Source organism: Microtus oregoni, unplaced genomic scaffold (assembly GCF_018167655.1).
Source record: "Microtus oregoni isolate MIOR12 unplaced genomic scaffold, Mior012 000003F_ref0000135, whole genome shotgun sequence".
Taxonomy (NCBI): Eukaryota; Metazoa; Chordata; class Mammalia; order Rodentia; family Cricetidae; genus Microtus; species Microtus oregoni.
This window is the reverse complement of record NW_024543062.1, coordinates 14,991,636-15,009,064: the sequence shown is the minus strand read 5'-3', so window position 1 is coordinate 15,009,064 and position 17,429 is coordinate 14,991,636. Positions and strand designations below refer to the sequence as shown.

At 47.9% G+C, this 17,429-nt stretch overlaps 1 protein-coding gene across 1 annotated transcript in view; it reads left to right on the top strand.

Moving 5' to 3' along the window:
* The window catches only part of Adgrd1 (adhesion G protein-coupled receptor D1), a 117,974-nt gene that overhangs the window by 19,913 nt on the left and 80,632 nt on the right, over positions 1–17,429 (top strand). Inside the window, exons 5-8 of the mRNA XM_041648529.1 lie at positions 5,180–5,359; positions 9,517–9,771; positions 12,471–12,526; positions 13,570–13,725. Of these exons, the coding sequence (XP_041504463.1) occupies positions 5,180–5,359; positions 9,517–9,771; positions 12,471–12,526; positions 13,570–13,725 (647 nt within the window). The remainder of the gene's footprint in view (positions 1–5,179; positions 5,360–9,516; positions 9,772–12,470; positions 12,527–13,569; positions 13,726–17,429) is intronic.

Genomic DNA, 17,429 nt, shown 5'->3' with positions numbered 1-17,429 from the left:
ATAACTGTAGGGAGGTGTCCCTGCCTGGGACTGAGATTTTCATTTCAGAACCTGTACCTTCTGAGAGCCTCATTGTTGAGCTATGCAGGGCACTTGAGTTTGAATTCCTTTTTAAAAATAATTTCTATCTTAAATAGCTAACAAAGTAGTGATTTTCCACAAGTGTTTTTCACATCTCTTTGGTCTTGGTTAATTCACCCCCAGTTTCATTCTCTCTCATCCTGTGCCCCCATTCCCTCTTAACCCTTTAACCCCCAGGAGTTCCCACCTGTTTGTAGCCCAGCTGTTCAATGTCCTCTCACACCTTCAGGCATCTCCCCCTCCCCTTCTCGTGGGTCCTTTCTGGCTTCTCTATGGGCATTCAAAATTAAAGCCACAAATCTAGAAATTCAAAGCTAGGATCTGCGTAGGAGAAAGGACACACGAGACATTATGTCTTTCTATACTGGGGTGACCTCACTTACTATATTTTCTGGTTCCGCCCATTCTCATGCAAATTTCGTGATTTCATTCTTTTCTTTTTCTCAACAGCTGAATAAAATTCAGTTGTGTAAAGGTACCGCCCTCTCATTATCCATCCAGCGGTTGATGGACGTCCAGGATGGTTCCATTTCCTAGCTATTGTGTACAGAGGAACCATGTCTCTACGGTAGGGTCTAGAGTCCTATGAGTAGATGCCCAGAGGTGGTATAATTAGGTCACTGGGTAGTCCTAGTTTTAGCTTTATGAGAAACGGTGAAACAATTTTAAGGTCAAAGTGTCAGAGTCTTGTTGCTTGCTATCCTACAGTTGAGCTGGTCCCCTGTTCAAACATCCATTAAAACGTACAAGGCTATTTTCTCTCTCTTTCTTTTCACTTCGCTTTCTTTCAAGACAAGAATTATAGGAATGAGCTTCTCACATGGTTTTATGCAGTGCTGAAGCTCAAACTCAGGGCTTCATGCATGAGTTTGCTGGCCTTCATGCTAGGCCAGCGTTCTACTAACTGAGACACACATGGTACCCAGAGCATCAGCCTCAGGTAGCAGTCTGTCTGTGCTCCTTCAGTTCACGGAGCACCCATGAGGGGAAGCTGAGAGTCGGAAGGGCCTCTCTGCGGACCTAGGGATCTGCCTGCAGACTGGGGGCTCTGCTCCACACTGCCTTTGCTTGGCAAGAGCCTCGGCCTCAGACTTCCTGCCCCTGTGTGGCAACTCCTCCATAGGACGTAACGATTGATGGTGGAATACCGTCACATCTCCTTTCTGGTCTCTGGCACGGTGTGTGTGGAAGATTCCGCCTGGATCGCCACTGGTTCTCCGAGTTCAGCACAAGGCCGTAGGCATGGTGCATTTACTGAGCAGGCACAGCCGGGCTGGACGCCTCATTGGTGTTTCTGTCTAACTCGGTACATCCCTGACAAGGGGCCGTGTAGAGATTAGGATTTACTCATCCTAACCAGAGCAAACTATGGAACCAATGTACTGATGTGCTGTGCTTATTTTTTTCCCCTTCAGACTTCCTTCTCTGTGTTGATGATCCGCGCCTTTGACAGGTGCTCTTGTGGGCACATTGCGAATCTTTCCAGTCCGTGGAGACGCAGACTGATATTTCAATGAGGGCTTCCACAGACAAGAGTCATTACTTTGCAGGTTGGCTGAGCTAAAATGAGCGGCTTCGCTGGCAGAGTTCACGACCCACTTTCCCCTTGTCCCCGTCCAACACTACGCTGAATTTTTAATTTTTATTCTTATTACCTAACACCGTATTGAATTTTTTATTTTTATTTCTCTTCCCGGGGAAGAGGCACATTTGGCAGAGGCGGCATCATTTTGTGTTTTGAGATGAGTGAAAGGAATTTTTTTTTTAAAGCAGCAGCATTTTGGGGGTGGGTGGGGAGAAATGACTTGCACAGTGCTGCACGAGATACGTTTCACGACGGAAATTCCACAATGCGTCTTGTTCATTTCCACGTGTAACTGGATGTTTCTGAGTACGGCAGAGGTGGGTGGGGGAGGAGGAGCCTGGTGGAGGAAGGACAGGAGGGAGTCATCTAAGTCCCCTCCTCCACATCCAGGGTGGTGGACCTGTACCCCCAGCTTCTGCACTGCTTCTCACCAGCATCCTATCCTGGTGTTGGAGATCTCCCAGGACGACTTTCCTCAGCAGCCCAGGGATGCCCCTTAGACCTGGATTCTACCCAGAGCTCCCAGAACCCCAGAGAGGACTGGGAACTTCCTAGTGTTTGGAGGTTCTTAAAAAACAACAAAATATGGTTTTGAGCCAGGCATGGTGACATATACCTTTAATTCCAGTATTCGGGAGGCAGAGGCAGGTGGATTTCTGTGAGTCTATGAGCCTGAGGACAGCCTTGCCTACATAGTGAGTTCCAGGACAGCCAGAGCTACAAAAAGAAGCCAAAAATCCTTTATCTATCTATGTGTCTGTCTGCCTATCACCTATCTGTCTATGCACATATCTATATATGATATATATTATACATAGATATGAATGCACATAATTCCATGGCTGGCACATTAGGCAAGGGCTCTATTATTGATCTACACCTTCCACTATTTTTTTTTTATTGGAAGACAGGATCTCACTAAGTTGCCTAGTGGGATTGTCTTGAACTCACTATGTAGCCCAGGCTAGCCTTGAGCTTATTTATGATCCTCTTGCTTCAGCCTTCCCAGTACCTGAGAAACAGACCTGTACCGCCATGCTTGACTGGCTTTTATTTTGTCATTTTTCATGTGTATGTGTGTATGCATGTTTACATGTATGTATGCGTGTTTACGTGTATGTGTGCGGGCATGTGGAGGCCCAAGGTTGGTGTCAGGAATCTTCTTCAATTGCTCTTCCACATTATTTACTGAGGCAAGGTCGCTTAATCAAACCGAGAGCTTATGGATATGGTTTGTCTTGTTAGTCACCTTGCTCTGGGGACTCTGTTTCAGCCTTCTGAGGCCTCTAGGCAGGCTGCCACAGCCTTGCCTTTATGTGGGTTTATAGAGATCCGTTTTCCAGAAGTCACACTTGCCTGGCAGATGCCTTCACCGCTGAGCCATATCCCGAGTCTTGCTTTTTCATTTTTGATCCACACAGATGATTATGCATTCTGTGGGTACTGTGTGTCTCACCAACACCCATATGGTGAAGACTAACCTGAGCAGGGTGATTCAAAGTCTGTTCATCCCCAGTGTTTGTCGCTTGTTCATCTTTTTGGGGGGCATATTCAAAATCTGTAAATTACTCTTGACTAAAAAAAACCAAAATGGAAAAATTCCAAGCCAGCACTATTGTCATATGTCCTTCAAAAGACTCTGACAGACCAACCCATAAGCCCTTGCAGCAAAGATGGCTGGGAATGAGACACCAAGCTACACACAAGAGATAGGTGTCTTGGACACCTCTGTGTGTGACCTCAGTTTGTTGATAACAGCTAAGGTGCTTTGGTGCCATCTCTATTAATAAGGCCAGGACAAAGGTCCCCACACTTCTTTCCCTCTTCCCGATTTGTACCCTGATCCATAGCGTATTATGATTAGTCCTGTGGGGAGATCAGCTAGAGTCACTGACACCTCTCACATCCCTGGCCAGGTGGGAGGAGCCAGCTGTTTTATTTCTATCACCCACACACAGAGTCCAACAGGTGGCCAGCTTAGCACCCACACGCATGTGCAAGCACATACATACAGTGTACATGTCTGGTAAGGGGAGTGGGCACAGGTTACGGGAAACAGGGCAGCTATAGCATAACCCAGGGACATCTGTAACCCATGGGGGAGGTCCCGCCATGTCTGTGCCTCGATGGGTCTGAGTGAAGGTGGGCCCAGACTTGCCTGTGTGCATGCCAGACACTCTTGGCCATCCACAGCCTGGCTGGTTAGGTACATTCTCTCTGTATCTGGAGACAAAGAGGCCACATCCACTGTGACCTGGCTCATTCACAGTGATGTTTGTAGCAAAGATCACATAATCCATGTGGGGTACCACCTTTACCCTATAGTCCACATGGGGTGCCACCCTCACCCCATAGTCCATGTGGGGTGCCACCCTCACCCCGCGTGGAATCTGGGCTCCGAACTTCCTAGGATAAAGTACTCTGACAAAATACAACTTAGGAGAGAAAGTTCCTTTTCTTTTAGTTCGAAAATTCCAAGTTATAATTCATCACTGTAGGGAAGTCAAAGCAGAAGCAACTTATAAAGCATCACATCCCACTCATGGTCAAGAACAGAGAGAGAATGAATATACGCATCTGTTGTTCTCAGCTAGCTTTCTCTACTCTTACACAGCCCAGGACCCAAACCTAGGGAATGGTGTTGCCCACAGTGGGCTGGATCTTCTCACACCAATTAGAGCAATCAAAATAATCCCTCCCTGGCATGTCCACAGACCAACCTGAAGGAGACAGTTCTCTACTTGAGACTCTTTCTATAGGAGATTTTAGGTTGTGTCAAAATGATGATTAAAACTAGCCATCACACATACCCACACTGGGGAGTTCCAAAACATGGTAGCTGCTCTTACCTCTGCCTGCCTCACACCTACACCCCCAGGCAGTCAGCACACAAGGCATTGTGAACCTGGAAAACTTAGCTTCCCTCTTCACAAGAACACCCCCCCCCCCGGGAACATGTTCTGAAATATGTATAATTTGAGATATGTTAAAAAAATTAGCTTCAAGTTCTGTTTGGAATGTTCCTTCAAAACTTTGAAGGAAACCATGTGACTCAGAAACAGGGGCTTGTTTAGGATGTGACGCCAGGCAGACATAAAAACGACAGTGTAAAAGTGTATTTAGGGATGTGGGAGGACGTTCCGGAGGCAGTAAATCTTTAAAAAGATGCCATGTGTAACCAGAATGAACGAAACAGTTTCCTTCCTCTGTAAAATCGTTGTCAGGATCTGGGGAAGTAGGTGGGGTGGAGACTGGGGTGAAGGATGGGGTGCGCACATTTGCACACCCAGAGTCAGGCAGCACAGGCCTGTATCCGACCTCCATCAGTCACTAACCCACCCGCCTCAGTTTCCTCTTCCATGCCCTGGGAATGGGAGCAAGGCTTCCCGGTGTTTGAAAGGGGATGACTGCTCAGGTCACACCCTTGGGAAGGTACCTGGCCGTGACCAGATATTGCTGTGACATTTGATGCTGTTATAGCACCAGCTGATGAATGCCTGCTTCTCTCTTCAGGAGTCACGTTTTCGTTTTTCTGGAAGACTCAAGGAGAGCAGCCTCGACCAGCTGCCTATGCTTATGGGGGACAGGTCGTCTCTGATGGCTTCAAAATCTGCTCTAGCGGAGGAAAAGGCTCTGTGGAGCTGTACACGCGTGATAATTCCATGACATGGAAGGCCACCTTCAACCCTCCAGGTGAGTGGAGCACCAACTGGAGCCTCTGTGCCCTTCAGTGATGGTGGAACACTGAAGGAGTCTTTGCAGAACGTGGGTCCTTCCTGCCAACAGCTTGGGAAGGTCCCAGGAGAACAAGGAGGGCACTCATCACAAGGTGACCTCATGCCAAGGTCAAAGCCCAGATGGTAACCTGACTGTGAGTTCTCTGTGTAATTGCTGCTGCCCAGTGCCCGTGTGAGGCTGGCTTTCTGCATATAATGGAAGTGACATGGCCTGTACCCAGTCATTGGCTGGGAAAAAGCTGTGAGGTGAAGACAGATCGTGGATAAATCCTTCTGTCCCCATGCCATTCAGTGATTGTGGCCTTGAAGATGCTCACAGAAGTATAAAAGGTTCTGGGGAAGACAGTCTGCCAATCAGGGAGCAGCAGGCAGTAAGGCAGGAAGAGAAGCTGAGGATCTGGGTGGTCTTGGTTGAGGATGTGCCTTTAGAGCCAGTGGGAGGGGACTAGAGTGCCAAGGACCCGAGTTTCAGAAGATGGAGAAGCTCGGATGGTCTGCGCTGCGGAGCTCATGAGCTGTGCTGGACGCTGGACACCTGAAACCAGGGCCACTGAGGATAATGTAAGATACTGGAGGAGGAAGGTGACCAGCAGTTTCATGCGGGGTGCGGGGAGGACCTGGACAGAAACCAGCCAGGTTGGAGGCGGGAGGTGGGGAAGGGGGTGTCGCTTCATATGAAGCCTCTAGAACAGCAGTTCTCAGTCCTTTGGGGGTTCATGACAAATATGACTTTACGATTCATAACAGTAGCAAAATTACAGTTATGGAGTAGCAATGAAAGTAATTTTATGGTTAGGGGGTCACCGTAACATGAGGAGCTGTATCAAAGGCTTGTAGCATTAGGGGGTCACTGTAACATGAGGAAGCTGTATCAAAGGCTTGCAGCATTAGGAAGGTTGAGAAGCACTGCCTTAGAAGCAAGCGGAGCCTTTGATGTAGCTCAGCGTCCACTTCTGGCCCATTTGGACGAGGTAGCTCAGCTTAACTGTTAAGCAGTCGGGCCAGGTCCTAAATCTGCCGTACAGTTTTATGGACCTGGTATCATAGTCCATCACTTGATGTTTCAGTTTCTTCATTTGTAACATTCGAAGAGCGGCAGTTATTATTTCCCAGGGAGACAGACAATTGATGGATCGGAGGAGCCTTGAACAATGGGCTGCTGAATCCTGGGAGACTTGGTTTGCCTTGTGGGTGCTGGACATGCTTAAGCTGAATTCATAACTCCTTCGTAAGGTGGCTAAAAGCAGCAGCCAGGGAAGGTATTGAATTTCTGGATGCTCTCCCACTCTCGAGGCCTGAAACACCTTTGCCTTCCTGCTTCACGAGGCTTCTTCTGAACCTCTGAGATGGCTCTCAGTGAGGACCTCTTGTGGTCAAGGTTTCCTAGGTAACAGCTCATTCCCTCCTCCCCACCCATGGGCCTTAGGCCTGTGGCACGGCATCAGGCATCTAGCAGGTTCTTTGAAACTGAACACGTGCTGTTTTCCCACCAAGGGACGCCGAGAGACTTGTAAACACCCTCTCGTCATCTGCTCCTCATTTCTTCACTGGAGGGCTTTGTTATTCTCACTTTCAAAGTCAAGTGCAAGAATGCTTTGGCCCTGCTTAGGATCCAAGTGTTCTTCAGAGCATCAAAATTACTAAAGTGTTACACAATCCCCAATAGGAAGCCCTGACGGAATCACTGGCCGTCCACGGTGACCAACGGGCAGGGGCACTGTGTGTCCTTTAGCGGGGCTGCCCTGTTCCTTCTTTGTCAACCCAGGAGGATGTCTTACAGCAAGGCTTGCAAAACAGACCAGGCCTTTTGTGGACTGGTCTTCCCATTGACGAGAGGAGGGACCAAGAGGCTTCCTAATGAGGTTGATGACAGAGCCAGGAGGCTGGCCATAGGTATTGTGTCACCCCATTTTGGTTAATGTCATATATTCTATGTCAGGTCAGGCCTTTGGATGGTTTGGGGGCCCCTGCCCTGTGACTGCTTAGATTTTCAATGACGTTTTGAATGAGCTCTGACCAACAGTTATGATTTCATGTCCGGATTCAGATCTTCCAACTTCCCCCGGAAATAAAAGACAATGGAGACTTCAATTTTTTTATTGACAGGAGGGATGAGGGTTCCTCCCAGGAGCCACCTCCCTATACATCCAGTCAGCACACAGGCCTGTCCTCAGTGGAACTAGGTCTCTACTCCTACCTCTTCCCTAGTTCTGCAGATCAGGTGTGTGGACACTCATCTGGCGTGACCGTACTATTGTTCTCAAAACAATTTCCCCGGCATTTAAAAAAAATTAAACCGAAGTTGAGAATGAGGAACAAAGGGCTCCCAGGGGCTCCCCACCTCTGCACATGACCAACGTTTCCCCAGTAGCACCCCATCCCAGCACTGCCCTCCAGTGATGAACCACACCAGTGTGTGTTTAGTTTTAGGGCGGTCAGGGTCCCACCCTGGCGTCATGGATTCTGAATGTTGGGGAAGAATCTGTCCCGAGCTCTGACCTTTTACCTCTTTAAGTGGGCTATTCACTTGCTTGCTATGAGTTTTGAGGACTCTGCGCGTTTTGTCTGACAGTGTCCGTTGCAGACACTTCCCCCAGTAGTGGCTGGCTTTTCCACTTGCTCTGCTGACAAAATCTTCTATGGTGCAGAAGTTTTCAGTTTAATGGAGACCAGCTTTTCAGGTTTTCTCTCCGGATCTTGCTTTTGATGATAAAAAGCAGCATCAAGGGGCTGGGAGTACTTGCCGCTCTTCCAGAGGACCTGGGTTGGATTCCTCGCACCCACATGATAGCTCAAGACTGCCTCTAAGTTCAGTTCTATGGCCTTTGACACCCTCTCTGACTCCCATGGGCACTGCATGCATGTGGTGCATGACATACGTGCAGGCAAGGCAAAAGTACTAGCTTGTTTTATGTCAACTTGATAGAATCATCAGAGAGGAGGGAACCTCAATTGAGAAAATGCTTTCATGAGATCTGGCTCTACGCAAGCCTGTAGGGCATTTTTTAAATTAGTGATTGATATGGGAGAGCCCAATCTATTGTGGGTGATGTTATCCCTGGGGTGGTGGTCCTGGGCTCTATAAGAAGGCAGTCTGAGTAAGCCATGAGGAGCAAGGCGACAAGCAGAGTCTTCCATGGCCTCTGCCTCCGTGGTTCCTGCCTCCAGAATCCTGCCTTGATTTTCTTTGATGATGCACTGTGATGTGAAAGCATAAACCCTTTCCTCCCAAACTTGCTTTGACCGTGGTGTTTTATCACGGCAACGGTACCATAAGTAAAACAACGCTCATATGCGTAAAGTAAAACAAACAAACTTTTAAAAACAAAATCAAGCCCAGGGTCATTATAGATCCCCTTTGTATATTTTGGAAGCTGTGCAGATCTGTGTTTGGTATTTTTATCTACCACCCAATTTGAATTAGTTTGGGGCATAGGGACGAGGCCCTTATTCATTTACTGTTAATTTTGCATATGGCCCTCTGGTTTCCCCAGAATCCTTGGTTGCAGAGACTATCTTTGTTCCACTGTGGCTTTGTCTGCTCCAGTTGGCTTTGTCCCTATCAGGTATCAGCAGATGGTGTCTGTATTGCTCTATACTTGGGTTGTCTGTTCTGTCCCTCTGATCTATCCATTTGTTTCCCTAACACCACATGACTTCACTTACCGATCCAAGCATGTCCGACCTCTGGGCACTGTAAAACAACATTACGATCTGCAAAGTTCATGCTTGAGACCTGTGCTATTGAATTGCAGAAGAGAATCTTGTGATGTTTTAACTATCTTTATTCTGTTCTTCCCAACCCATGTGCCTCTTTCCCTGCTTACTGTAATATTAGGGACTGCCAGGAGTTTTGACAGGAGCATGTCCTTGTCTTGTTTCTGACCATATTGAGATTTTCAACTAGGATTATGTTCCGATTAGTTGGTGCTTAAATCTCGCCTTTAAAACGATTTTTTTATTACCCTTGGTTGAAGGAGTTTAACTCTGTGACTCTGGTGTTAACATAATAAAGGGTGACCAAGCATCGTATGAAAGAGGGATGTGCTTAGGAACGTAAGCTTACGTAGAACTCATCCCTTATGCTCAGGCTTCATCTTTACTCTCTTCCAGGTCCTTACTGGACTCATGTCCTGTTCACGTGGAAGCCCAAGGAGGGCCTAAAAGTCTATGTCAATGGGACTCTGAGCACCTCAGACCCGAGCGGCAAAGTATCTCACACCTATGGGGATCCCCATGTCAACCTGGTCATAGGGTCTGAGCAGGACCAGACCAAGCGTTACGAGAACGGAGCTTTCGATGAGTTCATCATCTGGGAACGTGCACTGACTCCCGATGAGGTCAACATGTACTTCACAGCTGCCGTCGGTCAGTGCGCGAGAAGGCTGGGGATAGATCTGGGGTCTGTCAGCATCCTCACCATCCTCCAGCTCTCAAGTTCTCGCCATGGCAGATGTGAGAGGTGTCTTAATGAACCTTATAAGTAGAGTCGTGTTTCTGAACACCTGTTCCCCAGGATAAACGAGCAAACAGTTCACAGGAGACACGCCGAGATGAATATTTCTCGGATCCTCACAGGCTCCGTGGGGGCATACAAAGGCTGATTACAAAGGTTTGGGTGGAAAATATTCAGGCCCTTCACACATGCCTCCCATGTGCACATCCTCTGCGGGGTCCTTAAGGCTCCGGGATATCTTCTCCTTGCTCATCTACAGGTGATTGCTCCAAGCAGGGGCCTGCTGGCAGGTGGACACGGTTCATTTCTTCACTTTGCCGTGGGACTTTGAAAAAGCTTTGATAAATTGCATGTGACATCTGTGTAACCATTTAAAGTGAGCAGTTTAAAAGAAAACAGGACAAGAGTGATAGCTCAGTCAGTAAAGTGCTTGCCTCTCAAGCACGAGAACCTAAATCCCAGGACCCGTATTTAAAAAAGCAGGGTGTGGTGGTGTCTGCTTCAAATCCCAGCACAGGGGAGGCAGAGGTAGGAGGGTCTCTTAGACTCACTCTCCCACCAGCCTAGAAATACCAGTGAGCCCCAGATCCTAGTTTTTTTTTAAAAAAAATATTTATTTATTTATTTATTTATTTATTTATTTATTTATTATGTATACAATGTTCTGTCTGTGTGTATGCCTACAGGCCAGAAAAGAGCACCAGATCTCATTACAGATGGTTGTGAGCCACCATGTGGTTGCTGGGAATTGAACGCAGGACCTTTGGAAGAGCAGGCAATGCTCTTAACCGCTGAGCCATTTATCCAGCCAGGTCCTAGTTTTAAAAAAAGATACAGACAGATCCTTAGGGATGATACTGAGGCTGACTTCTGCTTCTGTGTGCACACACACAAATAAAGAAGTAATGGCAACAGAGTAAAGAGTTTGGTGGTGTTTAGCAAATTCACAGGGTGCAAACACAGTCTCTGTATCATCTTCAGATATTTCACTGTCCTTCAGGGACATTCATGTCTGTTAAGTTATCACTGCCCTCTGCAGCCACGGATCTATGTCATCTTTCTGAGGTTCAGCTGTTCTAGATATTCCATAAAACCTCATCACTTACAGACTCGTAGAAAGACGGAGTGTTGGCATCTGTCTTCCCAGCAAGTTTCCCAGACTCTGCTGCTCCAGTGGGGAGCAGCTCCCATGCAGAGTCAGAGAGGGTCAAGTGCAGATCGTGAGATCTCAGCGCACGCATCTGTGAAATCTCGGCATGCATCTTGCCAGACGACCGACCTCCTGGCAGGAGTCACACCGGGACTGAGCCAGACCCTGGGGATGATGGAGCCAGGTTTATCATCTCAATCTCACATGGCCACTCCCACAGTGTGCAGGGAAGCCTCCTTTTCCATCGCCTTGATCTCTTGGCTGCACACGAGTCAACAAGAGTTGACGATGGCCTGTCATGAACACATGGCATGGCTGCCCCGTCACTTCTTGGCGCCCGAGCAATGAGTGTCACTCTATCTTGGAGAACAAAGTGCTTTTGGGGTCCAGTTCTACATCATCAGCCACCTCGCCCTACCCAGTCCCAAGGGGCCCATCCCTCTCAAGCCAGCCAGGGTGATGATGTCATTTCCTCAGGTCACCCAAAGCAACCTCGAGACAGTTCCCGAAAACGAGGTCGAGTATCAAGCGAAGTGTGTGTCCTCATCAGGAAACAATAGAGTCAGAAATAGTCTGTGAAGTATAGGCCGAAAAACACAAGTGGGGGGGGGGCTTCGTTTTTGACCTTGGACATCTCATCATGGGGAATGACTCATCTGTAGACTAGGCTACTTACCGCAAAAGTTCTGTCTCCTCCACCACTTTTGGGGTGATATCTTAGCCTAATGTATCAGTTTCTTTTATGTACCTGAACAAAAGTACTTACTTAAGTAGCATTGATTTGTATTAGCTCATGATGTTGGAGGGTTCAGCTGGTGGCCACTGGGCTCTGTACATTTGAGTGGGACATCATAGCAGAGGAGGACATTGACTCACATGACAGTGTGGCAGGAAGCAGAGAGAAAGCCACAGAAGTGGGCAGGGATAAATACTCCCTCAGAGACCTGTCCCTAGAGGCCCCCGTTTCTCCAGTTAGGTTCTGGCTCCCCAGAGTGTCAAGAGCCTTCCAAAAAGAGTGCTACCAGCTGGGTACCAAATGTTTGAGCGTGGGAGATGCTTCTGATTCAAACCGTAGCTAACCCAGTGATTAAGAACCCCGTGTTTTATCTATAATGAGTCCGCGTGCCCCTGAAGCCTATTCCTCATTCTGCCTTTGTCTGAAATTTGTGAGACCTTGCATAAAACCATCCTTTTACGTGATGGCTTGCATGAACGGTGTTCAGAAGCAATTTACAATATAAGTGGAAAAATAATTTCTGCTGAGAAAATCCATATAATCTACCTTTTAGGCTGATTTATGAGCCCTTTATCTTCCCAGCAACATCCATACTCAAAACATCCCAGGCCTTTGTAGGACACCTCAAGCTGGTAAATTCTGGGTAAGGACAGGCCTCCCTGGGGATGACAAAGGATAATTTAGCCCCCACCGAAGCATTGTGTGTGTGTGTTTTTTTCTTTCAGGTAAACACGCTCTATTGTCTTCAACACCACTGGCGATGCCCACGGCACACTCTGTGGTGAGCAGGGGCCTTTTCCTGTGTGGGAGTCACATTTCATAGCTGGGACAAAACATCTGAGAAGACAACCCAAGGGAGAAGGGTTTTCAGTTCATGGTGTGCTAGGTGCATTGCTGAGGGTCAGAGACAGGGCAGAAACAGGGTAGAAAGCCAAGTGGGGGATAGGTGGCTTCCTCCGTGTTCTAGAGCAGCCAGAAAGCAGGGGTGGGGTGGGAGAGGGAAGAGAGGTGGGGTGGGAAGAGAACGAGAGTCTGAGGATAATGTATATCCCCCTTTCTCCATCCAGGCCCCACCTCTACAGCCCATTCTTCAACACACAAACTCACTCGTGGGTTTAATCCGTGGATGAAGTTAGCAACCCTGCCACGACCCAATCACCTTTTAATAGTGTCACCGACCAGAGACCAAAGCTTTAGCATAGAAGGCTCTTTGAATGGCACCTCACTTTCAAATGATAGCCCTACCCTTGATGTTTGTTGACTTGAGCTGTGCTCCAGCAAGGCCAGAGTCATGCCTAGAATGAAATAATAGAGGGAAGGAGGCCAGCTTCGGGGTAATGCTTGGTGCCCAGAGTGATTGGAAAAATGATCCCCTTGATTCCTGTTCCCTGGAATGCTAGGAAGAAAGGAAATTCTGGGGAGATAGTGTCCCCTGAAATGGTTGCCTGGGCAGTTGAGACCTATTTCTTCTCGCCTTTTCTGATATCAGAGGAATGGGTTGATTCGTATAAAATGTGGCCACTTCAAAATAGTTTTTGTGTCTAAAGAATGCCCCTTGCTCAGGCACTTTGAGGACCAGGCTAGTCCACTTGGGTTCAGCTCCTTGTTTACCATTCATTGACTCTGAATTCCCCTCTGTGGCTAATTTCATCTTTCAGTTTTACCTTGTTTTATAAGGTATCTGTGAAGGTGGGATACTGTTCTATGCATCTGTGTGTGGTACAGGCTTGGTGCTGTCCTGATGGTACCAGAGCCAGAGGTCACCTTGAGCATCTATAAAACCAGTTCCTGGCAGAAAGAAGTCATGTGGCCACTGTTTTTCAGATGCCCACAGATGCCTACCACCCAATCATCACCAACCTGACGGAGGAGAGGAAATGCTTCCAGACACCTGGATCGGTGCTGCGGTACCTTCAGAACGTGTCTCTCAGCTTGCCCAATAAATCCCTCTCGGAAGAAACCGCGCTGAATCTCACACAGGTCAGGCTCCTGGTGCCTTTGACTGGTGGGTTGGGGCTGATACACGGCTGGAACATGGATGAGAGTGTTAGAAAGATCTAGAGCCATGTTTAGATGACTCAGCAGTTAAGAACACTTGCTGGTCTTACAGAGGACCGCAATTCAGTTCCTAGCACCCATGTTGCGTGAATCACGGTCATCCATAATTCCAAATCCAGGGAATCTAACACACGTTTCTTTCCAGGCTTTCATTGGCACTTATATGCATCTGGCATAATTTGTGTGTGTGTATGTGTGTATGTGTGCGTGTGTGTGTACATGCACACACACACACACACACACACACACACTCACACAAGCGCCTTTGCCTGATAGAGTTTAGCTTTCTTGTAAACAGGCAGGTTGCTCTGGCCAGCTCTGTGCTGCTCAGTGAAGCCTTCTTGAGCTGGGAATTGGACCTTCATTCCGCTTCCCCGGCATCTTATCTCCCTGGTCCATCCACATACCTACCAAATCTCCAGAGACAATTGGGCTTGCAGCTCACGGTCTCAAGTCAGACGTCTTCATGGCAATGAGGAAGATGGGGATGTTAGCAGATGTGGTTAGAGGCCACAGAGCATCATGTTCAGTGTGACTTCCTAAAGTCACACTCTGTGAGTGTGGTACTTAGGACATCAAAGGTAAGATGTTCCCTTTCTTCATTGCTTCTAACAGTGCCCAGGTAGAGACTCTGTTCCCATCAGGTATCTTGAGGTATCTCATGGCTTTATGATCTTCTTGAGCCAGGTTCTTGTCTGATATGGAGAAAGAAGTGGTGTTTGAAGTGGGCTGTTCTTGAGAATACATCCCAAGACTGTAAGCAAGCAGTGTGGAGTCTGGCTGCTAGGACCACATTTGTCCTTGTTAGGGAATGAATGTTGCTGGCTTCCTCACTATTCTGAGACTTGGAGCTGATAGTCACTGTGACCATATCTCAGGGGAAAAAGGGGGTCTCTGTATACCTTACTGTCTGGTATAGGGTCATTTCTTCCCAAGGGTTCTAGTTTCTTGGGGGTTCTAGTGCTGAAAGAAAACATGTCAGACCTGGGATATAGTGGTCAGAGGCTTCCCAGAGTGGCTGGCGATATTCAGTAGCTTTCTTGATTAGGATAGGAGAAGCAAGTAGGGCGCCTGAGATTTCATCATCTCAGAACACATAGGTTCTAGAATTCTGCATCACCTGGAACTACATGGCTCTCAAGAGGTTGAGGGACTGAGATAGATTCAGGTTCTGGAAAGCTCTATGGAAGGATGGGCTTGGGTAGCTTGGCTTAGGTTCCAGGCCCTGGAGTGGGACAAGGTGGAGAGGATCCCAGCCCTGTCATCTTCATAGTTTGGTAGGTGCATAGTCCAATCCTGCAGGGCCTCACTTTCCCTGGAGGTGTAGAGGAGTCGTGCTGCCTGGGTGCTTAGCTGGTACCTGCAGGGCAATAATAAGATTTTAGCCTAGAGCAGGTGTGGACTGTGGTGTTTGAGTCCTTGGCACTGACAGTGGCTAGTGGATCTGCTGTGTGACCCTCCTTTATGCACGCTGGCCACAGATCTATTAGTGTTGAGGTCGCTGTGTTCTGGGACTAGTGTCCAATGGACCCAGTCCCTGCGTCCATACAACTACACCTAGTCCTTTTCCTTTGTATCTGGATGTGCCGGGGATGGGGTGGATAGGTCGCTCATATTTATAGGAAAGAAGCCTTTCTGTGACACCCTGGAAGTAGCCACCCAACCTTGCTGATCATAGCTGGGCCCATTGACCTCACCTATACCAATCACCAGCCTAGGGGAGCAGATTTAGCATGGCAGGCTAGCCAATCATGAAAGAGATCTTCGCTGGACAGGAGTGCCTGGGTGGCACACTTCCCATTTCCACAGGAAGAGGGGCTGGATTGGGTGGAAAATCCCTAAATTTGGGCAATCCTATAGGCCCCCAGTGGGGATGGTATGCGATGCACTGGAACAGGGCTTGGCCTACAGTAAGCATGTAATCAAATCTCCCTTTTGTTCCTGTGACAGCTAGTCTCAGAGGCTGTTTATAGAGTGTAGGAATCTTTCAAAAGTCTGCGTTCCTCAGGCCCTCAGTACGCTCGGGGCCGAGCCCCATGATCCTTTATCTCCTGTTGGAATGTGCTGGGAGATGAGGGAGGGGCTGTGAAAGACATGAGCCATTGCTTCCTTGAGTGTGCATACTGAGAAGGGACTGTGACTGAGAGCCACAGAAAGAGATTCCATCATCTTTCAGGAGGGACACGGAGCTGAGCACAAAGGGACTTGGGTCAGGGGAGACAGACTGTCCTGCTAAACCCAGTGTGGAGCTATGTGATGGCTGGTGGGGATGGAGTGAGGCAGGGACATATGGCCAAGGTGGTTCCACGTTCTTCATAAGATGGTGTATTGGAAGACATACTTCAATGTAGGCCACGTGGGAAATATTTCCTGAGCTTGGTGGCTTTGCTCTTTGCCTGTTACTTCTGCTTTACCTCTCTGCTGAACATCACAGAGTCAGAGATTGCAAATCCAGAAGGCTGTGGGGGTCAACAATCCAAGTCATAGATGCAGCGGGCAGGACCCACGGAGAGCAGCAGCCAACTGCTTAAATCCTCTTGATTTCAATCTTCAGCCCCATCCATCTCGTCTGATTTGGCAAGGGAAGCCCTAAGTCTTGAAACATGGCTGGGATTTTAAAAGGAAGTGTGTAGAGATCCAATGAGAGCCCCTTAAGACTAGCTGAGGCCAACGATCAACAGTCTGAGGCTTTTCCATGGCCCTGGGGACAAATCATACAGAATGAGTTTGTCCAGAACGTCTCAACTCCGATTCAAGAGGAAACAAAAATTTTTAGGAAGTCATTGTACAGCTTTCCATAATGTCCTGGCTCTTAACCATTGATGATGGCCTAGTACAGTGGCCAGAGGCCATTTCCTAGGCTGGGCTGCCACTCATGTGTGCTCTCAGGTGTGAGGTCTGTGGTTCGTGTACAGGAAGTAGTAACCCGTGTAGAAGATGCCCGCTGGAGTCCTCAGCCTGAACAAAAGTTGCTGTAAAATATTTAACAGTTAACAGAAATATGACATCCATGTTAAGATATTATTTTTATGTATTGAATTAAGTAAATAAAATATACTATTCAATTTATTTAACCCCACGCATAGAAGCAGCTGATTGAAAATAGAAAACCGTGGGTGGTGGCACACACCTGTAATCCCAGTACCTGGAAAACTGAGGCAGGGGGATCTTAAGTCTACATCATGAGATCGTACACACATCCCCCCAAAAAAAGAAAAGAAAAGAAAAAAGTTCAAGTTAGCTGATGTGGTTCATTTGTTTCTGTTCTCAGAACTGTTCTCTATCCCTCAGGCCGAAGGTAGTCCATGCATAGCCTATTTCCGTAGTAAAATTTTAGGGACACATGGCCACTCTCTCATGTACAGTCTAGCTTGACTTCTGCACTCTGAGGGTAGAGCCGGGCTACCTGAAACCCTTACTTTGTGACTATTTATAAAGGTCGTGGGGGTTGTGGGCATGGCCCAGTTGGAAGAGTGCTTACCCCAACATTCGTGAAGTCCTGGGTTTGGTCCCCAGCACTGCACAAACCAAGTGTGGTGGTGTACCCCTGTAATCCCAGCACTCGGAAGGCAGAGGGAAGAGGACCAGACGTTCAAGGTCGTCCTTGGCCTGGGTTGTTCTTTGTA